At 64.5% G+C, this 24,532-nt stretch overlaps 11 protein-coding genes across 11 annotated transcripts; 5 read left to right on the top strand and 6 right to left on the bottom strand.

The window, feature by feature from the left end:
• Positions 1-268: 268 nt before the first annotated feature.
• F751_5052 (Acyl-CoA dehydrogenase family member 11) lies at positions 269-3,897 on the bottom strand (the record flags this gene model as incomplete). The annotated part of the gene is made up of 10 exons (XM_011398795.1): positions 269-1,159; positions 1,347-1,715; positions 1,857-2,027; positions 2,233-2,356; positions 2,431-2,555; positions 2,688-2,822; positions 3,014-3,142; positions 3,322-3,450; positions 3,625-3,735; positions 3,838-3,897. The coding sequence occupies 10 exons, from the start codon at positions 3,895-3,897 to the stop codon at positions 269-271; spliced, it is 2,244 nt and encodes a 747-aa protein (XP_011397097.1).
• A 372-nt stretch (positions 3,898-4,269) lies between these two features.
• On the top strand, positions 4,270-7,441 carry F751_5053 (Deoxynucleoside triphosphate triphosphohydrolase SAMHD1-like protein; the record flags this gene model as incomplete). Its single annotated transcript, XM_011398796.1, has 10 exons — positions 4,270-4,708; positions 4,863-4,944; positions 5,136-5,424; positions 5,683-5,783; positions 5,911-6,034; positions 6,152-6,229; positions 6,332-6,397; positions 6,597-6,701; positions 6,871-7,005; positions 7,220-7,441. The coding sequence occupies 10 exons, from the start codon at positions 4,270-4,272 to the stop codon at positions 7,439-7,441; spliced, it is 1,641 nt and encodes a 546-aa protein (XP_011397098.1).
• Positions 7,442-7,678: 237 nt separating this feature from the next.
• On the bottom strand, positions 7,679-8,294 carry F751_5054 (Uncharacterized protein ycf19; the record flags this gene model as incomplete). The annotated part of the gene is made up of 3 exons (XM_011398797.1): positions 7,679-7,729; positions 7,862-8,050; positions 8,199-8,294. 3 exons carry the CDS (start codon positions 8,292-8,294, stop codon positions 7,679-7,681), a joined length of 336 nt encoding a protein of 111 aa, XP_011397099.1.
• Positions 8,295-9,235: 941 nt separating this feature from the next.
• Positions 9,236-9,709, top strand: F751_5055 (hypothetical protein; the record flags this gene model as incomplete). Its single annotated transcript, XM_011398798.1, has 2 exons — positions 9,236-9,422; positions 9,528-9,709. The coding sequence occupies 2 exons, from the start codon at positions 9,236-9,238 to the stop codon at positions 9,707-9,709; spliced, it is 369 nt and encodes a 122-aa protein (XP_011397100.1).
• Positions 9,710-10,104: 395 nt separating this feature from the next.
• Positions 10,105-11,444, top strand: F751_5056 (hypothetical protein; the record flags this gene model as incomplete). Its single annotated transcript, XM_011398799.1, has 3 exons — positions 10,105-10,212; positions 10,575-10,937; positions 11,271-11,444. 3 exons carry the CDS (start codon positions 10,105-10,107, stop codon positions 11,442-11,444), a joined length of 645 nt encoding a protein of 214 aa, XP_011397101.1.
• Positions 11,445-12,507: 1,063 nt separating this feature from the next.
• F751_5057 (Protein RER1C) lies at positions 12,508-13,744 on the bottom strand (the record flags this gene model as incomplete). Its single annotated transcript, XM_011398800.1, has 5 exons — positions 12,508-12,549; positions 12,738-12,918; positions 13,162-13,323; positions 13,462-13,559; positions 13,658-13,744. 5 exons carry the CDS (start codon positions 13,742-13,744, stop codon positions 12,508-12,510), a joined length of 570 nt encoding a protein of 189 aa, XP_011397102.1.
• Positions 13,745-14,846: 1,102 nt separating this feature from the next.
• Positions 14,847-15,655, bottom strand: F751_5058 (hypothetical protein; the record flags this gene model as incomplete). Its single annotated transcript, XM_011398801.1, has 3 exons — positions 14,847-15,083; positions 15,179-15,463; positions 15,572-15,655. The coding sequence occupies 3 exons, from the start codon at positions 15,653-15,655 to the stop codon at positions 14,847-14,849; spliced, it is 606 nt and encodes a 201-aa protein (XP_011397103.1).
• Positions 15,656-16,799: 1,144 nt separating this feature from the next.
• On the top strand, positions 16,800-21,220 carry F751_5059 (Ribonuclease Z; the record flags this gene model as incomplete). The annotated part of the gene is made up of 10 exons (XM_011398802.1): positions 16,800-16,831; positions 16,924-17,148; positions 17,395-17,605; positions 17,995-18,123; positions 18,229-18,634; positions 18,885-18,952; positions 19,754-19,949; positions 20,105-20,278; positions 20,484-20,773; positions 20,966-21,220. The coding sequence occupies 10 exons, from the start codon at positions 16,800-16,802 to the stop codon at positions 21,218-21,220; spliced, it is 1,986 nt and encodes a 661-aa protein (XP_011397104.1).
• A 475-nt stretch (positions 21,221-21,695) lies between these two features.
• F751_5060 (Thioredoxin) lies at positions 21,696-23,148 on the top strand (the record flags this gene model as incomplete). The annotated part of the gene is made up of 5 exons (XM_011398803.1): positions 21,696-21,851; positions 22,009-22,080; positions 22,204-22,417; positions 22,507-22,658; positions 23,032-23,148. 5 exons carry the CDS (start codon positions 21,696-21,698, stop codon positions 23,146-23,148), a joined length of 711 nt encoding a protein of 236 aa, XP_011397105.1.
• Positions 22,520-22,996, bottom strand: F751_5061 (hypothetical protein; the record flags this gene model as incomplete). The annotated part of the gene is made up of 1 exon (XM_011398804.1): positions 22,520-22,996. The coding sequence occupies one exon, from the start codon at positions 22,994-22,996 to the stop codon at positions 22,520-22,522; it is 477 nt and encodes a 158-aa protein (XP_011397106.1).
• Positions 23,149-23,307: 159 nt separating the features above from the next.
• Positions 23,308-23,873, bottom strand: F751_5062 (hypothetical protein; the record flags this gene model as incomplete). Its single annotated transcript, XM_011398805.1, has 2 exons — positions 23,308-23,412; positions 23,673-23,873. The coding sequence occupies 2 exons, from the start codon at positions 23,871-23,873 to the stop codon at positions 23,308-23,310; spliced, it is 306 nt and encodes a 101-aa protein (XP_011397107.1).
• Positions 23,874-24,532: the final 659 nt, after the last annotated feature.

The following is a 24,532-nucleotide window of genomic DNA, read 5'->3' on the forward strand; positions in this document are numbered from 1 at the left end:
TCGGTTACACGTCGCCCAAACCTAGCGTGTGGCATGAACCCTTGGCCATGGCGCCATCAAAACCCAAAAACGAGCGTGCAAGTAGGATCACACGATAAAATGTCTCTCAGGGAACAGGTGCATCAGGCACGGCTCGACCAGGCGAGGCTCCCCAGCATGGCCACGCCTGGGGCGTGCGCGCCGTCACCCACTCACACCCATGCGCCTCCCTCCCCCCACACCCCCCCTTCCCCGCTGCGACCCCCCCTCCTCCTCAGCAGGCGCCCCCTCACAGGCGCGCCCGCCGCAGCTCCTCCTTGGCCACGGTCTCCAGGTGCACCACGTCCGGCCCGTCAGCCAAGCGCAGCGTGCGTGCGTTGGCCCAGAGGTGGGCCAGGGGCGTGACGTCGCTGACCCCGGCGCCGCCGTGCAGCTGCACGGCGCGGTCGATGACGCGCAGCGCGGCGGCGGGCGCCAGCACCTTGGCCGCCGCGATCTTGACCCGCGCCTCGACGTTGCCGTCGCGGTCCAGCGCGCGCGCGGCCTCCAGCACCACCAGGCGTGCGGCGTCCAGCTCGAGGCGGGAGCGGGCCAGGTCCAGGCGCACCGCCTGGTGTTCGCGCAGGCGGCGGCCAAAGGCGGTGCGGGAGCCTGCGCGCGCGCGCGCGCACTCCAGCGCGCGCTCGCCGTTGCCGATCAGGCGCATGCAGTGGTGCAGGCGGCCGGGGCCCAGCCGCCCCTGCGCGATCTCGAAGCCGCGGCCCTCGCCCAGCAGCATGCTCTCGCCGGCGGGGACGACCACATTCTCGAACCGCATTTCCGCGTGCCCGTGCGGCGCATCATCGAAGCCGTACACCGGCAGCGCGCGCACCACGGTCACCCCGGGCGCGTCGGCCGGCACCAGCACCATGCTCTGCTGGCGGTGGGGCGCCGCGCTGGGGTCACTCTTGCCCATGAACACGATGACCCGGCAGCGCGGGTCGGGGGCGCCCGAGGTCCACCACTTGGCGCCGTTGAGCACGAGGTCGGTGCCGCGCCGCTCGATGCGCGCCTGGATGTTGGTGGCGTCCGAGGAGGCCACGTCCGGCTCCGTCATGGCAAAGGCCGACCGGATCTCGCCGCGCAGCAGGGGCAGCAGCCAGCGCTCCTGCTGCTCCCGCGTCCCGTACCGCGCCAGCACCTGGCAGGGTGTGGGGTGTTGGGTTGTGGTGGGGGTGAGGGAGTGAGCAAAGGGAGACTTCTCGCGAGGGGACACTGGGAACCGCGCCTCCCCATCGGCGGCCCCCTCCTCTCCAGCCAACGCCAGCCATGCCGCAGCCCACCTTACATCATCTCCCCCCCACACACACACCGCGACTCCTGCCCACCTCCATGTTTCCGGTGTCGGGGGCAGAGCAGTTGAACACCTCCGGGCCCGCCAGGGAGCGGGCCATGGCCTCGGCGCAGTGTGCGTACTCCAGGTTGCTCAGCCCCGGGCCGAGCAGCAGCGCGGCCTCGGCGCCGCTCACCCCCACGCCGCGCATCAGCGGCGCCAGCTTAACGCGCATGTCGGCCGGGATCCAGAGGTTCCACAGGCCCTGGCGCCGCGCCTCAGCCTTCAGCCCCTCCAGGCACGGGTGCGGCGTCCAGCGCTGGTCGCTGTGCGCACGTGCATCGATGGCGCCCTCCATGGGCACCACCCGCTGGTCGATGAAGCGCGCAATGGCGTCCAGCAGCGGCTGGACGCGGGCCGAGGGCTGCAGCCCTGCGGCGTCCGGCGCGGCCGCCGCGCCGGCCAGGCGCAGGCCCGCGCCGGCCAGCCGGCGCACCACCGCCGAGTCGCCCACCGCGGCGGCGCGGAGGGAGGAGGCGTTGCCAGCCGCCGCGCGCGCGCCCACGCCCGCCAGGATGGCGGCCGCGCGGAACGTGGACAGCGCCAGGTAGAAGTGCCACTCGGCCTTGGGTGGGACGGGGATGCGCCGCGCCGCGCAGTACCTCTCCAGGTACTGCGCCTCGGAGGGGATGCCCAGGGGGAGGGGCTTGGGCAGCGGGGCCAGGCCAGGGGTGCCCTGCGTTGGGGTGTTTGGGGCATGTGTGTGTGTTTTTGTGGTGGGAGGTGGCGGTCCATGACCGACAGAGCGTCACGGAGAGCATGCATCAGCTGGTGCACACAAGCGCCACTGTTCGATGTGCATGCCCCCCTCTTCTCCTCCCTGCCAGGTCCATCAATGGCCATCCAGCACTTCACAGTTCCCTCTCCACACAGCCGCCTACCTGGGGCAGGTGGTAGGCCAGGCAGTTGTATGCCAGGTCGGAGAAGGGGTCGCCGAGGGTGGACAGCTCCCAGTCCAGGACTGCCAGCACCTTGCCCGACGAGTCCAGCACCAGATTGTCCAGCCTGGGCAGGGCAGGGCAAAGAGGGGTGAGAGGATGTCATCGCCGCGCTTGCCAGCCTCATCACTCCCAGTCCACTCATCCACTCGCCTGAAGTCGCCGTGCGTGATGCGGGTGCGGGAGGGGTCTGCGTCTGCGGCGGGGATGTTCTCGCTGAGCCACTCGCTCAGGGCCACCATCTCGGGCAGCGCCGACTCGCCAGGCTGTCGTCGGGCTGGTGGGGGTGGGTCAGATGTCATCGTGCAAGCAAGCGCTGGGCGGTGCTTGAAGATGGGGCCCAGGCATCCAAGCTCAAGCCCCCCCCTGGACTCAACGAGACAGAGCCAGCGACGCACCAGGATCGACTGCTGGTACTGCGCACTCCAGCGCTTCACCTGGCGGGCGCAGTACCCGCCCGCACGGCCAAAGTCTTCGAGCCCCAGGCTGACTGGGTCCAGGCTGTGCAGCGCCGCCAGCGTCTCTGCCATGGCCTGGAGGGATGGGGAGAGAAGGCTTCATCACCGAGGCGAGGGAGCGAAAACTGGGTGTGCAGCTGTGCACCGCCCCTGGGCCTGCATCCGCCATTGCTCTGCCGCCGGTGCACGGCCTCATAGCAGAACCAGCCAGCAGGCCACCCTGTGCGGGCTGTGGACAATGTGCAGGATCCCTGCCAGCCACCCACCTGGTACACAGTGCTGCGGTGCTCGGGAGGGGCGCTCTCCATGCCAGGGTTCTCGTAGATGTGACCCTGGACGTGCTCCATGATGTAGAAGGGCGTGCCCAGCACCGACGGGTCATTACACATGGCCATCTGTTGGAATGTGTTTTGGTACAGGACAGGATCAGGGTGAAGGGGAAGGGCCTTGGTACAGCTCAAGAGCAGGTGACAGCGCGGCACTCCCACTTCGCGCCCTCATTGGCCACGGCAGTAACACAACAAGATCAATTCATCAGTGACATACTCCTCTGACCTCTCGATCCCCTCCTCACCATGCGTGGCACGGGCACTGGGGTGTTTGCCAGCCTGGACATGATGAGGTGCTCACGATCCACGGCATGCGCAGACTGCAGCACTTTGCCGGGAGGCTGCTTGCGCAGGACAAAGCGCTGTCCGCCGGCCTGAGCATTTCGAGGGATGAAGGATTGGAGTGCGGGTAGCCAACGGATGGCAAGGGTGGGTGTCTCGAATGATGTGAAAGACAGCAGCCTACCCTGCCAGGCGAGAGGACCTTCACCAGCCATCTGCCTTCTCAGGAAGTATTCGAATAATGCGAAACCCAAACAGGGCTTTACCTTGAGGAAGTATGTTGGGTTGCTCTGACCGTGGGAGAACTGTGATATCTCCAGGGGACCTGCCGGCGCTTTGCTTCCCAATGTCTTCCGGAGGTAGGCTGACAGGGCAGCCTGCGGTGTGGGGAGGGGGACCATGTCGTGAGATGCCGTGATCACGGGACACGGCGATCCCGCGAGAGGGTAATTCATGCCCGTGAAAATCTAATATCTCACCTCGTCCAACCTCATCGCTGGGCTGACGGCGCGCAGGGCGCTAGATGTGTCGAGGACCATGATGGGAGACAGGGTCACGGGGTCCCCCAGGGATTGAGGCTTCAGGCCAGGTTTCGGTCAGCACGGGACTCAAGTAGGTGACGATCGGATAGTTTTTAAGTACATTCGGATGTATGTGTGCTGGGTTGGCCAAGGTCTGACATTGTATAATGTCTCGGATGAATTTGCATAAGAGCGCTGACGTGCATGGTCCGGACATTGTCGCGCGCGCGCTCGAATAAACTATTCCTCGTCCTCCCGACAGTGCACCCCTGATTGCTATTAGGAATGCACGCATATAGATTCATAAGGAGTCCACTTCAAGAAAACCCTACTCATTAGCAACCGGGTCCTTTGGGGGCCCAGGGCGTGTCGCACAAGGCGCCACCTGCCATGGTGGACCGGTGCGGTGAGGAGGGGCTGGTACCCCTGAGCCAGATCGCCAACGACTATTTTGATGCCACCGCACCGCGCGTGACGGGTCCAACCAGCTTCGCGGGAGGGTTGCGGCCCCTTCAGCCCCCGGCCGCCCGCACACCTCCCACTGTCCCTCCCCCCCGCCATGGTAAGCTCTTCAACGACCCGGTGCACTCCGCCTTCCGCCTCGGACCTGCCTGCACCGACATCATAGACTCGCGGCAGTTTCAGAGACTGCGGCGCCTGAAGCAGCTGGGCCTGACCTACCATGTGTACCCCGGCGCCTGCCACAACCGCTTCGAGCACAGCCTGGGCGTCGCCCACCTCGCCTACCGCTTTGCCCGCCACATCCAGACCATCCAGGGCGACGAGCTGGATGTGGAGCAGCGGGACCTGCGCATTGTGGAGCTGGCGGGTGGGTGTATGTGTGGTGGGCAGCGCTCAGTGAGACCTTGTGAAACATCAAGAGGCGCATTGATGTGGTGTCCTTTGTATCCAGTCCCACGCCATCATCCATACCACATCTCCAGGCATGCCACATCTCTCCCACCCCACCAACCCAACCCCAGGCCTGTGCCATGATCTGGGTCATGGACCCTTCAGCCACGTGTTTGACCGCGGGTTTCTGGCGGCCAAGGGCATCACCGACTGGTGAGGGGCCTGGACAGGTTTCGGGCCAGCGAATGCATGGGAGATGTGCTTGCTGTGTACACCCTGTGATGAGCCTGGCCATGCGCACCCAGCACTGCATGACCAGCTTTGTCACGGGCCTCACCGCCTGCCTGCACTGACAAACACACGCATTCGCAAACCTGCCCACTCTCTGGCTCCCCTCCTGGCAGGGACCACGAGGCCATGTCTGGCGCCATGCTGGACCACATCATCGACACCAAGCACCTGGACACCATCCCCGCCGAGGACGTGCGCAGCGTGCAGAGCATGATCACGGCCGCGCATGGCGGGGTTGGAGCAGGGGCCGCGCCGCGCCGCGAGAAGCTTTGGTTGCACGAGATCGTGGCCAATGGCCGCAACAGCATCGATGTGGACAAGTTCGACTACCTGGCCAGGGACTCCCTGTACTGCGGGGTGAAGCTGTCCTACGACTTCAACCGGGTCATGCAGTTCAGCAAGGTGGGCGGTGTTGTGAGGTGTTGAAGGTGGGGGGGGGGGGTGATTGTCGGCAATGAATGTCGGCCTGCGACCCAACATCGTATGAAACACAGCAAGCCGGGCGGTGGGCAAGGCGCTGCAGGCCCTCATGAGACATCTTGGAACCCCGAAAGGCTGAAGAGTGCGCCAACCTGATGAGCAGTGCTGAGACGGAAGCTTTGCGACGGGGATCCGATCGCAAGCCAACCCCACTCCTTTGCACGCTCCCTCTCCATTCAGGTCATCGATGATGAGATCTGCTACCGCTACTCGGAGTACATGAACCTGCATGAGCTGTTCCACTCCCGGGCCATCATGCACCGCCAAGTCTACACCCACAAGTGTGTGTGGTTGGGGGAAAGGAATGTGCCCAGCGCTGCAGGGGGGGGGGGCACTGCTGGGTCCATGCCAACTCATGCTGTCAACACACCAGCACCATTTCCCTGCAACACATCTTGACACCGCCAGGAAGGCCAAGGCAATCGAACTCATGGTCGTGGATGCGCTGCTGGAGAGCGACGCCGCCCTGAAGCTCTCCGACCGGATCTGGGACCCCGCAGAATTCAGCCTCATGGACGACTCCATCTTGGACGTGAGTGGAGAGCTGCGCTGGGGTGCTGGTTGCCCGAACGCGGGCACTGCGTGTCTCGCGCATGCTTCCCCACCTTCAGTCTTCCACCCCACCCTCACCCCTTACACCCCTGCGCAGTGGGTGGAGAACTACCGGCTCTTCGGAAACCTGTTCACCGTGGAGGACGAGAACATTTGTGCCATCGAGAGGGCGCAGGTGCTATGCGAGGGGGTTGTGATGGGCGTTGCGCACACACATCCCGCTGGGACTTTGCTCGGAAATCCAGCCGCACCACCCCCTCACAACATGTGGACGCAGGCCCTGATCGACCGCCTGCGTCGACGAGACCTCTACAAATTCTGCAACGAGGCTCTCATCCCAGCTGTGAGTCCTGGCTGTCTGTTCTCCTCACACTCGCGCAACATGCCCCAGAGCATGGGTCTGCATGGTTCAGCCTGGACGGCGATGCTGTCTTCTCACTGTGGCAGAGTATGTTTGGAAGTGCCGGGCTGCCTACTCCAGGCCGACCCTCAGGCCGCAGAGCCCCACGAGTCACCCTGCCCCGAGACTCGCACCCCCGCAGGAGGATGTTGAGCGGGGCCAGTGGGTCCCCCCCACCGCGGCAGACGTGGTGAACTCGTATCGTGGCTCGGGTGTGCGCATGCGGCCGGAGGACATAGTCGTCCAGGTGAGGTCGGCCTGAGGGCAGGGACCCCTGGTTTTGCATCACGGGCGGAGGGCAGGCCCCCAGAGTCTGCACGCTCCAGATTTGTGGCCGGCCCACCCCTGGCTCCTGCGGGGCATCGAGCACCGATCCCCATCCCAGTGACACCCTGTCCATCCCACGTCCCCCGCAGGAGAACCGGATCAACTTCTCCATGCGCAATCTGAATCCGTTGGACAGCGTCCACTTCTTCGACTCCCTGGAGTCCACGCAGAAACGGGTGCTGCGGACCAACCAGATCAGCTCCATGGTCGCCCCTGTCTTCCAGGTGCGCCGCCAGGCCTGGGGACACACGATCCGGGATGGGATCGAGGGAGAGGCTTCGGGACGACAAAACCGACATGCGGGGGCCGTCCTCCGGATCGGCCGCACAGATTTCGTTGAGCAATGGCTGGGCATCCAGAGGGAAGATGCTCAGCCAGCACTCAGCGCCCCTGAGTGCCCAGGCACACCCCCTGAGTACACACCCGCGCCGGTCGCAGGAAAACACACTCCGTGTCTACTCCAAGAACAGTGCGCCGGAGGTGGTGCAGGCGGTGCAGGATGCTTATGACGCCTGGCTGGTGAAGCGATTTGGGGGCAAGGTGCAGACACTTACGCCCTCCAAGGCACCCCGACCCGCCCGATGCGACACGGCACCCTCCGAGGACCTGCACCCAGCCGTTAAGAGGTTGCGGGCAGACTTTGAGAGCCCCACACTTTGATTTGAGAGGCATGGGCGCTCTGGATGGCCGAAGCCACCTTCTTGTCCACCTGCTTCAATTCCAACACTGCACTCCTTCCCCATTCAATGGATCCGCACTGAATCTCCTTCTGGCATAGGACATCTGTACTTTGTAATCCCCCTCCCTGCCTGTGTCGGCATTTTGCTATGGCTGCAATGACATGGGTACCGGCACAAGCATCAAGGGGAGGGGCACAGAGCATCGGATGTCAGCAGTCTACCAGAACATGTCGTCAGCGGTGCCCGTCACCAGGAAGCCGGCCAGAAACTGACAAGAAAGGGGGAGGGTTGGTCAGTGAGGAAAGCACTGGGAGCCGTGGCATGCGCTCAGGACAGCCACTCCCACAAGCACCAGGGGCAACCATGCTGTCTTGTCTTACACCCTTCCAGCCCAGCACACCTGGAGAATGAAGAAGCCGACCAGCGGCGTCAGGTCAATGGTACCCAGCAGCGGGGGGACAAGGCCGCTGAAGAGCTTCAGGTATGGGTCGGTGACCTGCCTCAGAGCCAGCCAGGGCTGCTGGTCCCACCACGTGAAGGTGGGGAACCAGCTCAGCAGCACTCGCAGGAAGAGGAGCAGCAGGTACAACTGCATGGGAGGTGGTTATTGGGAACAAACTCAGACCTTGAAGCAGGTCGGCATGCATGTGGGGTTTGCACCATGCACAGGCAGGAACAGCCTTTACAGCATGTTCTTTTACCCAGCACGACCACCAATCCCCGCTCTGTGCGCGCACCTTGATGAAACTCGCCACCGCCTTGGTCATGACGAGGAGGGAGCCCGCGCTCCCAGACACGGCGGCAAAGGGCGCAAGGAGGGTGAGAAGCTTCATCTGCTTCACGGAGGTCCTGATCTGCTGGCTTACATCCTGTATGCAACCGCATATGGGAGAAGGGCCTTGAGTGCGGGTATGCGAAGGGACGAAAAGATCGCATGGAGCACCCACCCACACACGCACCTCTGGAGTTGCGGATTGGGCCTTCTGGATGCTGGCAAGCCAGGCCCCGGTCAGCCTGCAACGCACAGCTCCGAACGCATTGGATACAAGACGCACTGCATCGCCACTAAGAGCAGTGGCGCTACTGGCCTGGACCGGCGAATATCCGCGCGTTCTGGAGGCTCCAAATGCCCGACAAGGCTGGGAACGGGTCCGGCCAACACCGGCTTGTAGACCGGTCGTCAGCCTCGCTGGACGCACACTTGTCCCGCAATACATGGCAAGCCCTTTTTTAAACGAGTAATCCAGGAGTGGTGGTACACGCATCGTGGTGCTTCACATGCACAATGGGAGCGATGGCATCCGATCATGCGGAGCATGCGGTGCTGTGCCAGGCTACGCTCAGCTTGTAAACAGTCAATCACAGCAAGATGCTAGGATAATTATAAGACTGCGACATATGCAGCATGCAATGTCGGTGACTCCGACGACCTTGGCACGCGCCACGAGCAGCAGCAAGTCCTGCCTGGCAGGTCGCGCTCCGACCACCTCTTCCGGACCTGTGCGCGTCCTGTCGACCTGCGGTGTACACAGTCCGACACACCGTCTAAAACATGCAACCAATGCTGCTCGCGAAGCTCGTATGGGCCCGGGTCCTCCAAAGGTAAGATTACTCGGCAATGCTCTGCCCTGGAGTCAGGCGACCTGAGTCACCCCTGGAGCATGGGCCAAACTCACGAGCCCGCCGTTCAAACCCCCAACAGGCGCGGCAGACCGTGGTTTGCGGGGCAGGCGGACTAACGCCCACCAGACATGCTGTCTTGCACGACTTCTGCATGGTCCTGCCCGCCGGCGGTCTCCTCCTCGCCGCCGGCGTCGCCGGCCTCCTGGCTGGCTCCGGCAGGGGCGCCGCGGTCGTGGCATGGGGAGGGGTAGCGGAGCTGCTCCTCGCCGCCATGAGCTTGAAAGCCTGGAAGAAGGGACGCCGCTCAGTTGGGGCCGCCATCACCTCCCTGCAAACAGGTGCGCTGCGGAAATCGAACAGAAGAGTTGTTAACATGGCCTGTGCCATGCTGCATGCCCTGCAGCAGCGAGTCACTCTGTCGCCCCGCCACTCCATTGTCGCAGGCATCGCTGCATTCCTCTCGCTGCGGCTCTATCGTGTCTTCCTAGCCTCCGCCAAGCCCGCCGCCCGCATTGTGCATGGCGTGCTCCTGGCAATCGCAGGCTCGCTCCTCGTTTTCCTGGTGTACAACCTGCTTGCAGGGGGGAACCCACCGAAGCGTGCTCAGCCTGGCGAGGAGCCCTGACCGGCACAACGAGCCTGCGAGCATGCAGCTTCAGACCCCCTGATCTCCGCAGACTGCCCTGCTGATGGACCCAGACCCTCCTCTGACTCCAAGTGACGCAGTGCCCGTTATACAAATGAGATGCATGTACAGCAGACACGGAGATTGGGAAGGACAGATGTAGGAAGACTGGTCACGGCGGCCGTCATGTCCCGGTACTACCAACTCCGAGAGACACCACCGCCCGATCCGGTGAGGTTACCACCTCTCCCCCTCTCTACAAAGTAAGGCAATGGGGAACAATCAATCCCCGGTTCATTTAGACACCTACCTGCATCGCAAAGAGATCACCATGGAAAGGTGCTTCCCCAGGTGATGAGTCGCCACCTGGCTGAGCACCTTTCGACTCCCGGCGCATGGCAAGCTACTACCATGAGGCGCGCGCCCAGGCCAGGGCCCTCAAGGATCGCACCACGGCAAATAAAGCCCGTTCAGAACGACGACTGACGGACGAGGAGGCGCAGGTGAGGGACTGGATATAACACCCTCAGCCTGGTCGCAGCTCCTGAGTGCGATGGGCTGGATGATTCCACCACATCCGGGCATTGCTTCAAGCAAACCCTGTGCACCCTGTCGCCGACCCATCTCCACACAGAGGGAGGACCCCGTGCATGCCCTCAGGCTCAGGGGTCATGCCTGCGCCGTGCCGGGCGATAGCAGGACGTGCTGCGCAGCTGACCTGGCGCAGGGCTCGGTCCAGCTCCCAGGCGGCGCACCCGGGGAAGATGTGGACCGCTTTGACGCCCGCATGCTGCTGGACCCGGCGGAGCTGGCGGCGGCGGGCCCCGCGCCGGGAGGCGCGGGGCGGGGCCCGGCCGACACCGAGCTGGAGGAGCAGCTGGCGTTCGAGTCCTACCGCGACGTCATCCGGTGGGCCTGCCAGGGCCTGGCGCCCCACGAGGGCCTGGCCCACGCGGCGCAGGAGGACGTTGCCATCCGCACGGCGCAGCGACGCGCCGCGCTGGGCCTGGCGGCGGGGATGCGGGGGGGCGGGGGACCTGCGGGCCGTGACCCTGGATACGCGGCGGGGGGGCTTGGCCACGACGCCCCCACCGACGGGGACAGGGTTAGCGCGTCAGAGGGGAGCGGGGATGAGGGGGGAGGCGAGGACCCCGGCGCCGACGTGCGAATGGACGCGCTGGCGCGCGCCTACGGCGTCGCGGACTTCTCAGCCATGCTGCGCTGGGCCGTGCGGCGTGAGGCGGCGGCCGCGGCGGCCGGCCTGTCGGCGCGCCTGGCCCCGCGTGGGCCGGCCGGCGGCTGGGCCGCGCGCAAGCGGGCGCTGAGGCTGCGCGCCCCTGCGGGGCAGGACGGGTGCTCTGAGGGGGCCGGCACCCATGCGGGCAGCCTGGACTGGATCCCGGTGCAGCAGGCGGTGGAGGTGGGGTTGCGCCCGTGCCTCAGTGGGGTGGGGTTACGCCCCGGACCCTCGCTGCGGGGGCAGGCACGGGACCGTGACGTCGGCGCACGGGCGGGGGCGCAGGGGCCGACAGCCCTGCCGGGGTCCCAAACTGCGCCCCAGGCGCACCAGCAGTCTCCTGGCCCGGCTCTGCCGCCCGCCAGGGAGACACCCAAGGAGCGCCTGCAGCGTCTCATGGCGGCGCAGCTAGGGAAGAAGATCCACCAGGATGCGGCGGCCCAGGCCCTGCGCCGGAGTCAGGTGATGGTGCACCTGCGTGCCCGTGGCGTGGGATGACAGCGCGCCGCCCCATGCAGGGAGCGTGCGATGAGCTGCCGGCAAGTGTTCGGCTGGGGCGGCGCTTGATCCGATGCAGGCCTGGGACTTCCAGGGGGCCCCTCCCCCATAAGCTCTCAGACTCCACCTGCCCGCCTCCCTCCGACTCCTGTGCAGGAGGTCCGCGAGGCAGCTGCTCTTTCAGCGGCCCATGCTTCCCAGGCCCCCCGCCGGGCTGGGGCAGGCGGGAATGCAGATCCAAGCGGCCACAGGTACTGTTTTGGGAATGTGTTGGGCTCGCCAGGATGGAGCTGCGAGGCTGAGTGTTGCAGCATGCTGCAACAGCGTGGAGTTCAAGGCACTGCGCATGGGAAGGAACGAGGAAATCTTGCTATGCATGAGTGTACTCCTGACAATTGACAAAGACATTAAGTCATGCACCTGCGTGGCCTTGAGCTGGCGGTGTTTTGTGGGACGAGACATGTCGTGTGAGCCGCCCCGCCCCTGCACTCTGCGCATGCCTTCGCCTCTGCATGCACCAAGCGCACTGCCATGACGTGATGGGCCCGGCGGAGTGGCTGCGCTGACACACACCGCCAGACTCAACCCCTTCAACCCCCTTTGGCACGCTCATGCACAGGAAACGGCGGGGTGGGTCCCGCAGCCGGTCCCGGGATCCTCCCCGCCGCTGTGGAGAGAGAAACAGACGCTCACCTCCTCACGGCAGCGAGGACGAGCGTCGATGTCGGTAGCAGGGGGCGGGTGGACGAGGAATATTGCAGGGCGTATTTGTGGACAGTCCCTGTCTGCCAATCTGAACCTTGCGATCGAGGAGCCTGTGTCCGCTGAATTCAAATGTCTGGCAACAGGCTGTCTGCTCTGTGAGGACAACGGTTGTAAGGCTGCGCCTTTATCGAGATTGCAAAAGGAGTGTCATACACGAGTCAGAATCCTGCGCACCACGCCGTGCAAGGCACGCGGCAGGACCTGGGTTTGACTGGACCGCACAGACAATGGGGCCTGGCCCGGCCGCCACGCTGGCAGGCCCAGCTGCGCCGTGCCACGTCAGCATGAACATCGCATGTCATTTAGTTTCTTTTCGTGGCGCCTTGCCTGAGCCATAAGTCTGCATCGGGTCATGGGAGGGTGAGTAAGGGGGCCACCGGCGTGACCCTTGGATCCTCCAAGACCAGCACAGGTCAGTTTGTCAGCTCTCAGACAAATCAGCGCAGGGAAGGGAGTGGTACAAGTGCTGTACAGGACAGTATCCCCACCCAACACCCCCGATGCCCAAGAGGCAAGAGCGAACCTCACCTTCTTGCCCCATGAGAAAGGCAGATACCGGTACTTGACCATGTGCAGGATCTGCTTCTTCATGGTGACGAAGAAGAGCACAAACCAGTAGAGCACCAGGATCGGCCAGAAGACGGGGATGTCAAACGCTGCGAAGAAGGTGGCAGCAAAACCCAGGAGCAGCGACCGGATGCTCGCATACCTGGAAAGAGCAAGGCACATAGGGGTGTGAATTAGAAGTTTGGGGGGCATGGTCGGGATGCTACCCATGGGAGCACTGCTGAGCCACTCGGAGTGCCTTTGCGATGCGAGTGCAGAGTCTGCCTCGTCAGTAATCCCGCCCTGTCCGCATCACGGCAGCATGGAGGGCTCTGAGTTCGAATACTGAGTCGTCCCTGATGCGAGCGAGCAGAATGCCCGATGATCCCCCAAGCAGCCAGCTCACCAGGCTTTGAACTCCGGCAGTTTGCGCACAAAGGGCCTAAACTCCTCGTCAGACTTGGAAGGGAGCGTTGGGCCCTCCAGCTCGGGATCCACTTGGGGAGTGAGGAATCCCAGCAGCAGATTCAAGTTGTAGATGCCAAGCGCATACGATACAATGTAGAACCTGTGGCATGGGCGCCAAGGAGGGGGAAAGGTTCTGTAAGCCGGCCGGTGGGCGGGAGGCGCGTCCCAACCAAAACAAAAATCCAGTCTCAGCGCCCCCAGTGCAACTCCCTCTGGGTGGCGGGGCAGGGACGCTCACCCTTCTAGATTGAAGACCCTGATGGCGTACACGACGCACACAAAAGCCCATGCCAGCCACCGGTAGAGGACATGAGGCGTGGTGCGGTCCAGGATCGTCTGCGAGGGAAGACGGATCGACACAGTGTCAATGCTCGAAGGAACAATTCAATGTCCCCCCTGCTCATTAAATCTTAATGTGCTGCCAACTGCAGTACCTGGGCTCGCCGTTGAAGCTGGCGTGCCGCCTGTATGGGCGCAGGTTCCGGGCTGGCCTGACCGTTCGCAGCACCTCCATTCAGCATCACTGCCGAGGAGTGTGATCCAGTCCCCAATCAAGACGCTTTGCAAGTTTGCAGCTGCTCCTGAAAGCTGGAGTGGAGGGCAAGAGTGCCAGGAAAGACAGGCTGCACCAAGGAGTGAGGCGCTTGCTTGGTCTGTCACGCACAGCGTCGGGGCAGCAGCGCTGAATTTGGGATAGCGAGAAGTTTTGAGAAGTGGTTATTCACTGCAGAGGATGGCAACGGCACACTTTTGGAGCTCTGTACGAAGGGACCCGGTTCTGTTAGCGCGCGGTGGAAATCCCGGGTGTTGGGACTGGGAGTTTGGAAAGGGGAGATGCTGGACGAACGGTGATCAAGGCGGCATCAGCACATCTTGCTTTCCCTCTGCAAGTGACTCCACTGTTTTGTCAGCTGAGAATCTGGGTGACTCAACGCATAGGGAGGTCGGTTCGCTGCTTGCCACCAACTTGGTCAAGCATGTGGAGTGCCTCAGACATCCTTCACGTCTCAACCCAATCCACTGAGGTCTGCCGACCTTGGACAACGAACATTTCCCTGGTCCTTTTGAACTGCAGTTGTTTGGCAAGGCTCCAGGCAAAACTTGCGGAATACTGCTGGTCGTATCTCTCTGTGTACGGAGATTCCTTGCTGCAAATCTGAGTCAACCAACCGCATTGCGGTGACGTTGTCGCCCTGCCTGCATTCCGGGCTCCCGCTGCTCCCAACAGAACCTCGAAGAAGAGTGCGGCAAGCCCAAAAGACGCATAGACCCCGTGTAACCACTGTTCCATCGCTGTTTGCCTGGGTCTGGTTGTATCAATCAGCACTCGGATGAAATTGCAATATTGGTCATGGTGAGTGTGGTGCACTTGGAAGGGGCTACTGCAGTCCATTCCCCCGTGTGCAAAACAGTACTTGGCAATGGAAGGGTAGTCGTCGCACAGTGTTTCGGATGGAGGGTCCCGTGATATCATGAGGGGGCTGAAACTTCTTGTCAAAAAGTGGGAGCGAACGCTGCATAGGGAGAGGCATTGTATCTCTGCACGAAGGAGGGACCCAAGCCTCCTTGGGGTTCCTGGTGAGACCGCCACCCCAGGGCAAAGGTTCCATTGTCCCCTGCACATCACGCCGCCGGTGGCTGTGCCGGGAAAGGGGCGATGTCCACAATCCGGGACTGGAAGAAGCGTTGAGTGGCAGTGTCGCCCGAGGCTTGGCACGTGCCGGTGGCAACCGCAGACCTGAGGGTGTTGGTGCAGGTCACCTCCAGGCTGCTGGAGGTGCAGTCGGCAAAATACTTTTCGCCGTTCAGGTTGTAGACCAGGGTCATTCTCGGGACGCTCTCCACCAGGGTGAGGCTGGCCTCGCACTTGATGTGATCGGCGTCCACCACGTCGCAGTATGCGTGGTTGAGCACCATGTTGGCGGGGGGGGCGGGGGCGGCGAGGGGGTGGGCACGATTGCCAGGACGTTGGACTCCACCAGGTCGCCCTGCTGGTTGTGGGCGGTGGCGTAGGCGGACCCGACGGCGGTGGGAGAGTCCACGCTGCCCCGGAAGGCGACCCGGTTGTCATGGGGCAGCACATCCAGGAAGCGGAGGTTGCGGCCCAGGCGCAGAACCAGGGTGACTCTGGGGACCATGGCAGCGGTGGTGACCACCCCCTCGCAGACCACCTCGGTGGGGCTGGTGGAGGTGCACATGATGGAGTCCAGGGTCATGAAGGGGGAGGGGTCGGAGCCGGCCTGCACTGGATGAGGGGGCAAGGAGTTGGGATGGGGGCGCGTGTGCCCTCCCACAGGCACGTCACATCCTCGAGGGGCTGGGGCCGGCACAAGGATGTCTGGTCCTACCTCTGTGAGGAGGTGGCGCGCGGCGGCAATGCCCGAGATTCCCACGAGCATCACGACGAAGCAGAGGGCCCCTTGTGCACGCATTCTGGAGTGGATGAGAGCTGGAAATGGAAGTGCCTGGGGCTTAATTTGTTGCTGCTCCGGAGTAAGCGGCCGATGGTGCCGTGCTCTCGCCTTTTGGTGCACGCCTTGTCAGGTCGGAAGCACAGGATATAAACGAGAATTAAGAAGTGATCACTGGGTCTGCCTCGTCTGTGTTTCGAGTGACTCTGAATAGCCGCGTATGTTAAGGCCTCCTGGGTGCGCACTGCATATAAAGAGGAGTGCCCTGCCGCGCGCGGTGTCCGGGCCGCGTTGCAGGTGGCGTACGGGAGGCGGCCCTCGATCCGGCGTCTGCCACGTTTTGGGGAGTAAGCTTTGAAACCTCTGTCTACAGCGACTAGTGCGACAAATGGATTGTTAATCCTCCAGGTAAATCCCGAGGTAAAGATGGCCGGTGTTTACCATTGCCGGAACCCAAGTCGTTGCCCTAGCACGGGGCAGACATTCTAGTCTAGTCCAATGGAATGATCTCGACTGCCTTGTCTATGAAGACCCAGCGCATGACGTGCTCCTCCATTATCCTTAGTGCATTTGCATGAAACTTATCATTTCCGCAGTCTCCCGTTCAGCCCTTACGACCTCGACGCCGGTGTGCCACTGATCCCTGTAACACCGATGCATCATCCCACTATGCCTATACCAGCGACATCCTGGACATATTATAAGATCTCTCTACTGTTCACGCCGGGTCTCAGGGCCTCGAATTAGAGTAAATGTGCACCACGAGCTCCCAGATGTCCGTGGGGTACCGCAAAAAAATTCTCAAACCTCCAAAGTATGCCGCGACAAATTCAGTCTGCTACATCTACCTACCGCTCCATCTAATAGCAGGTAAAAGGAATAATATCACAAATCCTCGCTCTGAACAGAGTCGGTCAGGGTCCGCTCTCTAGGTGCCTCTAACACAGAGCCTTGGGCGCAGGCGCGAAGCCATGCAGGGGATGAGGCCATGGGCATTTTGCCTGGATGAAAGGAGCTCCAGCGCCCGAGATGCCAAGATGGTTGTATATGTATACCACATGAAAGAAAATAAAGAATGTTTGATCGATTGTAGGCGGTGCTCTTCGACCTCGCCCCCGGCACTGGGATAGCTTTGCTGCCCACGTCGGGGTCCGATCCCCCCGCCATGCTGAATGGTTCCGGACGGCTGTGCCTCAGGTACGCCATGCCATCATGTAGGAAACGTTTCCTAGTAGTCCATGCACTCGCCTGTCGCTGCCATGCCAGAGGGCCCCATCCCTCCTCCGCAGGCCTTTTCGGGGGACAGTGCTCCACCCTCGCATGCTCTGGGCGAGGGCAGCGCACTCCGGGCCGGAAGACGCCCTGCTGTCCTCCCCCCGCCTCAACAAGACGCGGCTGATGCAGGAGAAGGTGGCAAACCTCCGCCAGACCTGCCTGAGGGTGGGCCTCCCCGCTTCGGGCACCAAGCCGCAGATCGTGGAGCGCCTTCTGGACCTGCACCGGGCCGCCAAGCAGTCTGAGGGAGGGGCCGGGGAGGCTGGCGACCTCTCCTCCAGCCCCGGAGATCCCACCCGGACGCCGATCTCCGCAGCAGCAAGGGCGCCCGGGGGCGCGGGGACGCCCGCCCTGCCCTGGCAGCCAGGCCCCGCCACGGCGCCCCCACCCCCGTCCTCGGCGCCGCCCTCCCCCGCCCCTGGCGCACCCTTCCCGTCCCACCTCCCCCCCGCGGACCCCTTCTCCGTGACCTGGCTGGGCACGAGCTCGGGCAGCCCCAGCGTGCGCCGCAATGTGAGCTGCCTGGGCGTGCGCTGGGGCCCCGACGCCTCGTACCTGGTGGACTGCGGGGAGGGCAGCGCCGCACAGCTCCACGCCGCGCGCTGGGACCTGGCATCGGTCCGGGCCATCATGATTACCCACGCCCATGGCGACCACTGCTTCGGCCTGCCCGGGGTCCTCCAGGCGGTGGATGAGGTGGGAGGGAGTCAGAGCTTTGTGTGTGTCCTGGAGTGGTGTGGAGGGGATACCCGGAGGGATAGCGTGCTCCTTTCGGTGGAGGGCGGGCTGCGCAGCATGGGCCTCGGCGAGGACAAGCGGACAGGGCGTTTGGGCCTGCTGCGATGGCGAGAAGGGGCTCCCCGGAGGGAGTGGTGGGCGGCGTGGCGTGCCCCGTGCATGGAGGAGAGAGCGACCCGGCGACTGCCCCACAACATGGGCACGCACTCCCGCACAGCTTTGCGCACCAAGCCCCCCGATCCACGTGCCTGCCCTGTATCGTGGTCATCCCTGGGGGCCTCCCTCCCTCCTCCCCTGTCCTGAACGTACTGCCAACCAGCCAACCACCATCCCCCCCTCCCTGCCAGGCGCGGCGGAGGTCCGGGCGCAACGTCGGCGCCCCGCTGGTCGTGGTGGGCCCTCTGGAGCTGCACCGCATGCTGGACTGCGCCGCGCGGCGTGGCACGCTGCACGCCCCCGCCACCGCGCTCTCCTTCGTGGCGCTGACGCTGGGGCCCACCGCCGCCGCGGCGCGCAGGGCGGGGCGGGGCGGCGCCGGCGCGGGGCGGGGCGGCGCCGCCGTCGTCCCCCTGCGTCTGCAGCCGCCGGATCAGGCCCCCGCGCTGGCGCCGCAGCGCCTGGCCGACTGGCAGGCCGCGTACGAGGCCGGAGACGAGCGCGTAGTGCAAGTGGGGCTGACCTGGACGCTGGAGCTGCCGGGCGGCGCGTCGGCTGCCGCCGCGCAGCTGCTGCACCGCGTCCCCTGCTGGGGATACGTGTTGCGGGAGCGCAGCGCGCTGGCGGCCCGCGAGGGCCCTGGGGAGGGGGCGGCCGCGGGGTTGGCACCCGCCGAGGGCTCCGGGCCCGGCCCCACGCCCCTTAACACCCCGGGCGTTGTGCGGCCGGGCAGGAAGCTGGTCCTCCTGGGGGACACGGCCGAGTCGACGGCCATCGCCACCCTGGCGAGGGGCGCGGACCTCGTGTCGCACGAGGCCACCTTCTGCGCCCGTGAGTTCATGTGGAGCTTCCCGAGGTTTCCGGGGAGAGGGGGTGTTGCTTGCCTCTGCAGTGAGACGTCGATTGCGACAGGGGCAGCTGCGCGCGGTCGAACGGCTCGCGCTCAAGGAGCCCAAGTGAGATCCCGCTAGCGGTGTGCGCTCCTCCAACGCCGGAGGCCACACTCCCCCATAGCCTGCCCCTCGCCCCCTCTCCTCCGTCCTCAACCACCCCCTTCTCCCCTTACCCTCGGTCTACGCAGGCATGCAGAGCAAGGCCCGCATCGCCACGCACTCCACCGCACTGGAGGCCGGCCGCTTCGCCGCGCAGGTGGGCGCGCGCCTGCTGGTGCTCACCCACTTCTCCGCGCGCTACGACACCCCCTCCCGCCGCGACGGCGGGCCCGAGGAGGGGCGGGGGCGGGGCAGGCGCGGCGGGGGCCCGCCCCCGCGCGAGCCGGAGGCGCCGCCCGACGTGCCGGAGGAGCAGCTCCAGGTGCTGCTGCGGGAGGCGGCCCAGGGCCTGGGACCCGGCGGGAAGCTGCGCCTGGCGCGCGACCTGCTGACCTGGCGCCTGCCGCCGCACGCGGCGCGGGCGGTGCCGTCCCTGCCCGCCGCCGCCGCCGCGGCGTCCGCGGAGCTGCGGCCCCCGACCTGGGACGAGGAGGGCTGGGCGCGGGGGCGAGCGGTGCAGGCCCCGCGCTGGCCGCCCAGCTACGCAGCGCCGGAGGCGGCGCCGGCGCGGGAGAGGGGCAGGGGCCGGCAGCACGGCACACCGCGGCAGCATGGCGGGCCCCGGTCGCCGGCCAGGAGACCCGGCGGTGCCCTCCAGGGCAGGGCCACAGGCTGATGGGCAGATGTGCCTTGAAATTTCCCCTTGCATTGGTGTTAAACTATCAAGAAGCGGCGCGTAAGACCTTGAAACGGTGATGAGGACAATGGTCCGAGCTGGCTGCCCCATGTAGTTGGCGCACACGACCTGAGGCTGCCCTTTCCATGTCGGTCGGTCCGTGACGCTCGGCGATCACTTGCAGGAGGGAGCATTTACCACCAATGCTGTGCACTGCCTTCTTGCGACAAGCCCACCATGCGCACATGAGATGTAGACTGCCGACGCTTGCTCATGTCTCAGATGGCGCGTGGCATTCCAAGGACTGCGGCTCGGGCCCTGAGAGGGGGGCTGGCCAGGAAGGATCGCTGCATGAGGACCAGTGCAGCGCCTAAGCCTGCCAGCCTCCCAGTTCTGGGGCGGGACATCAAAGTGGAGATTAAAACGGTGCAGACTGCCTCCAGACCCATCCGCATGGTGGTTCCGGATGTCGACCAGGGTGAGGCGCGCATGTGGATTTTTTCCGTGCTGGGAGTGGAGGGGGGGTGCTTTTCCAGCCCGGGTCCCCTCCTTAACCCTGCTCTCATGCGCCATGTGAATGCCCACCCCAGTCCTGCCAAGTCAATATTTCCTGCCCCCCCCAAAAAATCACAGTCATGGAGTACTATCTGTCCTCTGGCCAGGACTCCAGGGACCCCTACTGGTGTGCGGTCTGGCCCTCCGCGGTGGCGATGAGCGACCACCTGACGGGCATGGATCTCCGCCAGCTCAGCGTGCTGGAGATGGGGTGCGGCCTGGGCCTCGCCGGCATATCAGCGGCCCTGCATGGTGGGTGTGCCTGGCTGTGGGGTGGTATGGGCCGCTGTTCCTTGCACCCTGCTGTCCTCCCCTCGGGGTCCTGGTGTGCTGCCCCGCACCTTCAGCAGGACAGCCTGTGCGTCTAGGTCTGCAGCACGACTTGGGGGCCTGGTGTTCCCTGGCCCCCACCCCCTTTCCCTCCCCCCACCCATAGCCTATCCACCCCTCGGCACAGGCGCGGCCTCGGTCAGGCTGTACGACCAGGAGCCTCTGGCGCTGCAGTGCGCCCTCCTCAGTGCCCAGCTCAATGGCGTGCCGGTGGTGCAGCAGGATCCCGGCCCCCCATCCATCGAGCTGATGCCAGACTCTTGGTGGGACTGCCTCGGGGAAGGTCCCCCGAGGCCAGCCGCGGAGGGGTGTACCCCGGTGTGTGCCGCGCAGTATGACTGGAACTCCGGGCTGGGTTTGGCCCCCGCAGATCTGGTGCTGGCATGCGACGTCCTCTATGACTCAGCCTTTGTCGAGGTGGGGGAAGGATGGCAGAAGGGCGGGGAGGGGGCCGGCGGGGAGAGCTGCCTAGGCACAGCAGCCGGCCTGACGAAAAGCATCTTGGGAGCATGTGACTGCAGGGAACTGTGGGCGTGGGATGTGCCACCCACACCTCACTCATTTACCTTTGTGAGGTGACCCTGGCGCACTGCTGTTTCCACCCTGCAGCCGCTGGCGCGCCTGCTTCCAAAGCTTCTGGCGCGCCCGGGCAGCAGGCTCGTGCTCACCGACCCGACCAAGCGCACACCGGGCCACCGCCGGCAGCTGCTGGAGCGGCTGACGGGCCCCGGCGCTGACCTGGCGCTCATGCAGCGGACGGAGGTGGAGGCCCTGGCGGGAGACCCGCCGGCCTCAGACGTCCAGGTCCTTGTGTTGCAAGCCAGGCAGCCGGGGGACACCCTGGGAGTGCCACTGGACGACTGAGGACCAGGTGCTTGTCCTGTGCTGGGGAGCATGGCATGCAGTAGACAGCGAGTCACAATGGACGTAAAGACAGCATGGACTGCATGTATTGCATGCAGCACTTCCCATGTAGGACATCAGGTGTAGAATCGTACATGGGGAAGTCTGACTCCTGGCTGATCGAGTGTGCTGAAACGGGAGCATCAGATTCGCTTCGCAACCTGTCTCCATGCGGATAATGAACCACCCCGCGATATCTCACCCCGCCCACTAATGCATGCTGCAGCACCTCCAAGGATTTTGCGGCATTCACAGGTCCTGATTCAGACATAAGAATCGTTTCCATATTGTTCCTCGGACAGATCGGTGTGCAGCAGCTCCTGGGCCGAGGCGAGGAGGGAGGACTCCCATGCCGCCACGACGACGAGCCCGGCCCCTGAAGGGCGGGCCAGCCGGCCGGGTGCACCACATCTCATCCACGGATCAGTGGGCATCCATGCTCGAGAAGGCGGGGGACCGCCTGGTGATAGTCCAGTATTACCAGTCCACCGTCCTGGTCTGCAAACAGATGCGGCTCTACTTCACACGACTCAGTGGGCAGCCCAACTTCCAGAAGGTCATCTTCGCGGAGGTGGATGTGGAGGAGCTGCAGGTGGGTCCCTGGCCCGGTGGAGGAGGGCTGCGTGGGTTCTGATGCCTGCGTGGTATGGGAAGGGTGTGGTGGGAGTGCAGGCAGGATGCATGGTCTGCAGGCATGAGCTGCAGGGCAAACGCCGAGGTCGACGCACGAAGACCATCCTCCATCACAGAAACTGGCGCTGGAGGCGGGTCTGGACCGGATCCCGACCTACATCTGCTACATCCGGGGCGAGCCCGTCGATGTATGTGGCCGTGACCCGCATGGAGGGGTGTACCACATGGCCTTGCTTTCAACACTGCAGCGTGTTCCATGCCCTTGACACAAAGGCCCCACTCCACGCACCCCCCTCCCTGCATCCCCACAGAAGTATGTCGGGGGCACGCCTGCTCTTGTGCAAAGCCTGGTTGATCAGTGCCTGTCAAAATACTGCAACACCAGCCGGAGCGGGAAGGCAGAGCTGGCAGTGAAGGTGGCCGTCGCCGTCGGCGCCGTGACCGCAGGCGAGCCGGGCCTGAACTCCTTACGGAATGTGTTCTGGTCGGGGGGGCGGGGCCTCAGGATCGTCCTCGTGCATGTGTGTCATGAGCATAAGCTCTCCGAGGCCCCTGCACCTTCTCAGTCCCGCGAGGCCTGACAACCCCCCTCCTGGCTGGCCCACTCCCCGCAGGTCTGGGCCTGCTCTACCTCCTGCGCGCCGTGCTGTTCGTGGACGTGGACACCCAGCTGGCAAGCCTGAACGCATCCATCTCGCGGGCCAGGGAGCGGTACAGCGAGCTGTCCCGCACGCGCCGCAGGCGCGCGGCGCGGCAGCAGATGGAGGTCCTGCGCAAACTGGAGGACAGGCGGGAGAGGCTCACCCGGCCCAGCGCCCAACAGCTGCGCGAGGCCGCGGCGCGCCGGGAGGCGGAGGAGCGGGAGGCGGCGGCGCGAAAGGCGGCGGCGGCCGAGCGACGGGCGGCGGCCGCGCTGAAGAGGAGGGAGGCCAGGGCGGCCGAAGCGCGGCGGCGAGCGGAGGCAGGGTCTGACGACTCGGGTCCCGAGTCGGAGGAGGAATGACGTGCCGGCGCCAGGCTGGCGTGGACACCAAGCGGAGCACTCTCGCGCCCTAGGCCTGGCGCGGCAGCGTCGCTGGCCAGCCGGCCGCACAGCACCCACATCCCCAGGGTGTCTGCTTTCCCTGCCAGGTGGATAGTTCCCGCGTCCCTGCACCGTGCATGTGGACAGCGTTGGCATTTCAGCCATCAACGCAGTTGCCCTAGCACTCATGGACGCTGAGAGTGTGAAGGCCATCAGCTGCATCTGTCGCTAGCCCAGTCTGACATTTGGTCAGGAGCATGGGAGAGAGCCAGTTCCAAATGCGATCAGCTGGGTCGCCGGCTCGGCGGGTGGTCTGTGAAGGCTCCTGGGTTGCCGCATGCCTGTTCCATGGCCAGGGGCCGTGCATGGCCTCATGCCGCGAGCACGTCAGTCACGCGGCCGTCAGGTACTCGGCCTCATCCCGGGAGGCGATGGCGCGCAGGAGCGGGGTCATGACCAGGTCGTCGTCCTCCTCCTCCAGCAGCGCCTGATTTCCCTGGGGAGGCGCGCTTGTGTGCAGGGTTTGCAAGGCATGATGTTTCCCCTCGACGGGTGGCTCAACCATGCCCTGCACCTGGCAAAAGTTCAGGGGACTGGGGCGTGCCCAGTCCACAGGCCCAGTGCTCCTCTGCAACACCAAGTCATCCTCAGCAGCCGATTACCGGGCCGCCCACTCACCATGAAAGATCCGCAGGGCGTTCCGTACACGCTGGGGCTGGGTGGGGTGGGGGGTGACCCCCCACACACACATCCAACCCCAGGCCGGGCCGAAGTCACAGAGGCCTGCAGCCACTCCAGCAGGCTGGCAGCCTGCCTGGCCCAGATGCCCCTCGGCTCTGGAGCGAGCTGCTGCAGCGCTGCACGCACGGCCGTCTCCAGCAGGCTGGGGGAGGCCTCCACCACTGCAGGGCCCGCTCCAGGTCGAGTCTTGAGGCGTGGCAAGGCCCTGGCTGTCATTGGGCTGGCCGAGTCGGGTCGAGCTGGCCTGGGCCGAATGATTGGGGTCTCCAGCAGATGGGCAGGGAGCTCAGGGAACTGGGCAGGGGGCTCCTGCGTGTGCGCAGGGAGCTCTGGAAGGTGTGGACTCAGGCTCTCTAGTGTGTCCATGGGCCAGGCAGGCTCCTCCCGAAGCCAAGCGAAGCTCTGGCTGGTGCTGCTCGCGCATGATGCTGCAGGGGAGGCGGACCTCGCCCGCACCCCTTCATCAAGCCAGGGATCTGGAGTGGCGAGCCAGGAGGCCTCCACATCGCTGAAAGCAGCCATTGTGGAAGCGAATGATTGTAAGACCTCGCAGGGGGCGGCCTTGCGCGTCTCCATGCCCTCGTTGCCAAGGAAGGGCTGGGGGCTCCGAGGAAAAGTCGACCGCTGCAAATTCATGGGCGTCGTCGAAATGAGCTCTTTGAATATCTCGCTTGTATCAAGCACACCGGTGCTGCACTCACCGTCGAGTTTGGGGCGACATTCTCTTTACCAGGATTCTGGTCGGGTTGTGCTCGTTGCAGGCCAGCGCCCTGCAGCCAGGCCGACATAATGCATGGATTGACTCTGAAAATTTCAATAACATTTGTATGCAAATTGCTTCGTGAGATGTGGTCATTTGTTTGGTCTCGTAGACG

Source organism: Auxenochlorella protothecoides (assembly GCF_000733215.1).
Source record: "Auxenochlorella protothecoides strain 0710 unplaced genomic scaffold scaffold56, whole genome shotgun sequence".
NCBI lineage: Eukaryota > Viridiplantae > Chlorophyta > Trebouxiophyceae > Chlorellales > Chlorellaceae > Auxenochlorella > Auxenochlorella protothecoides.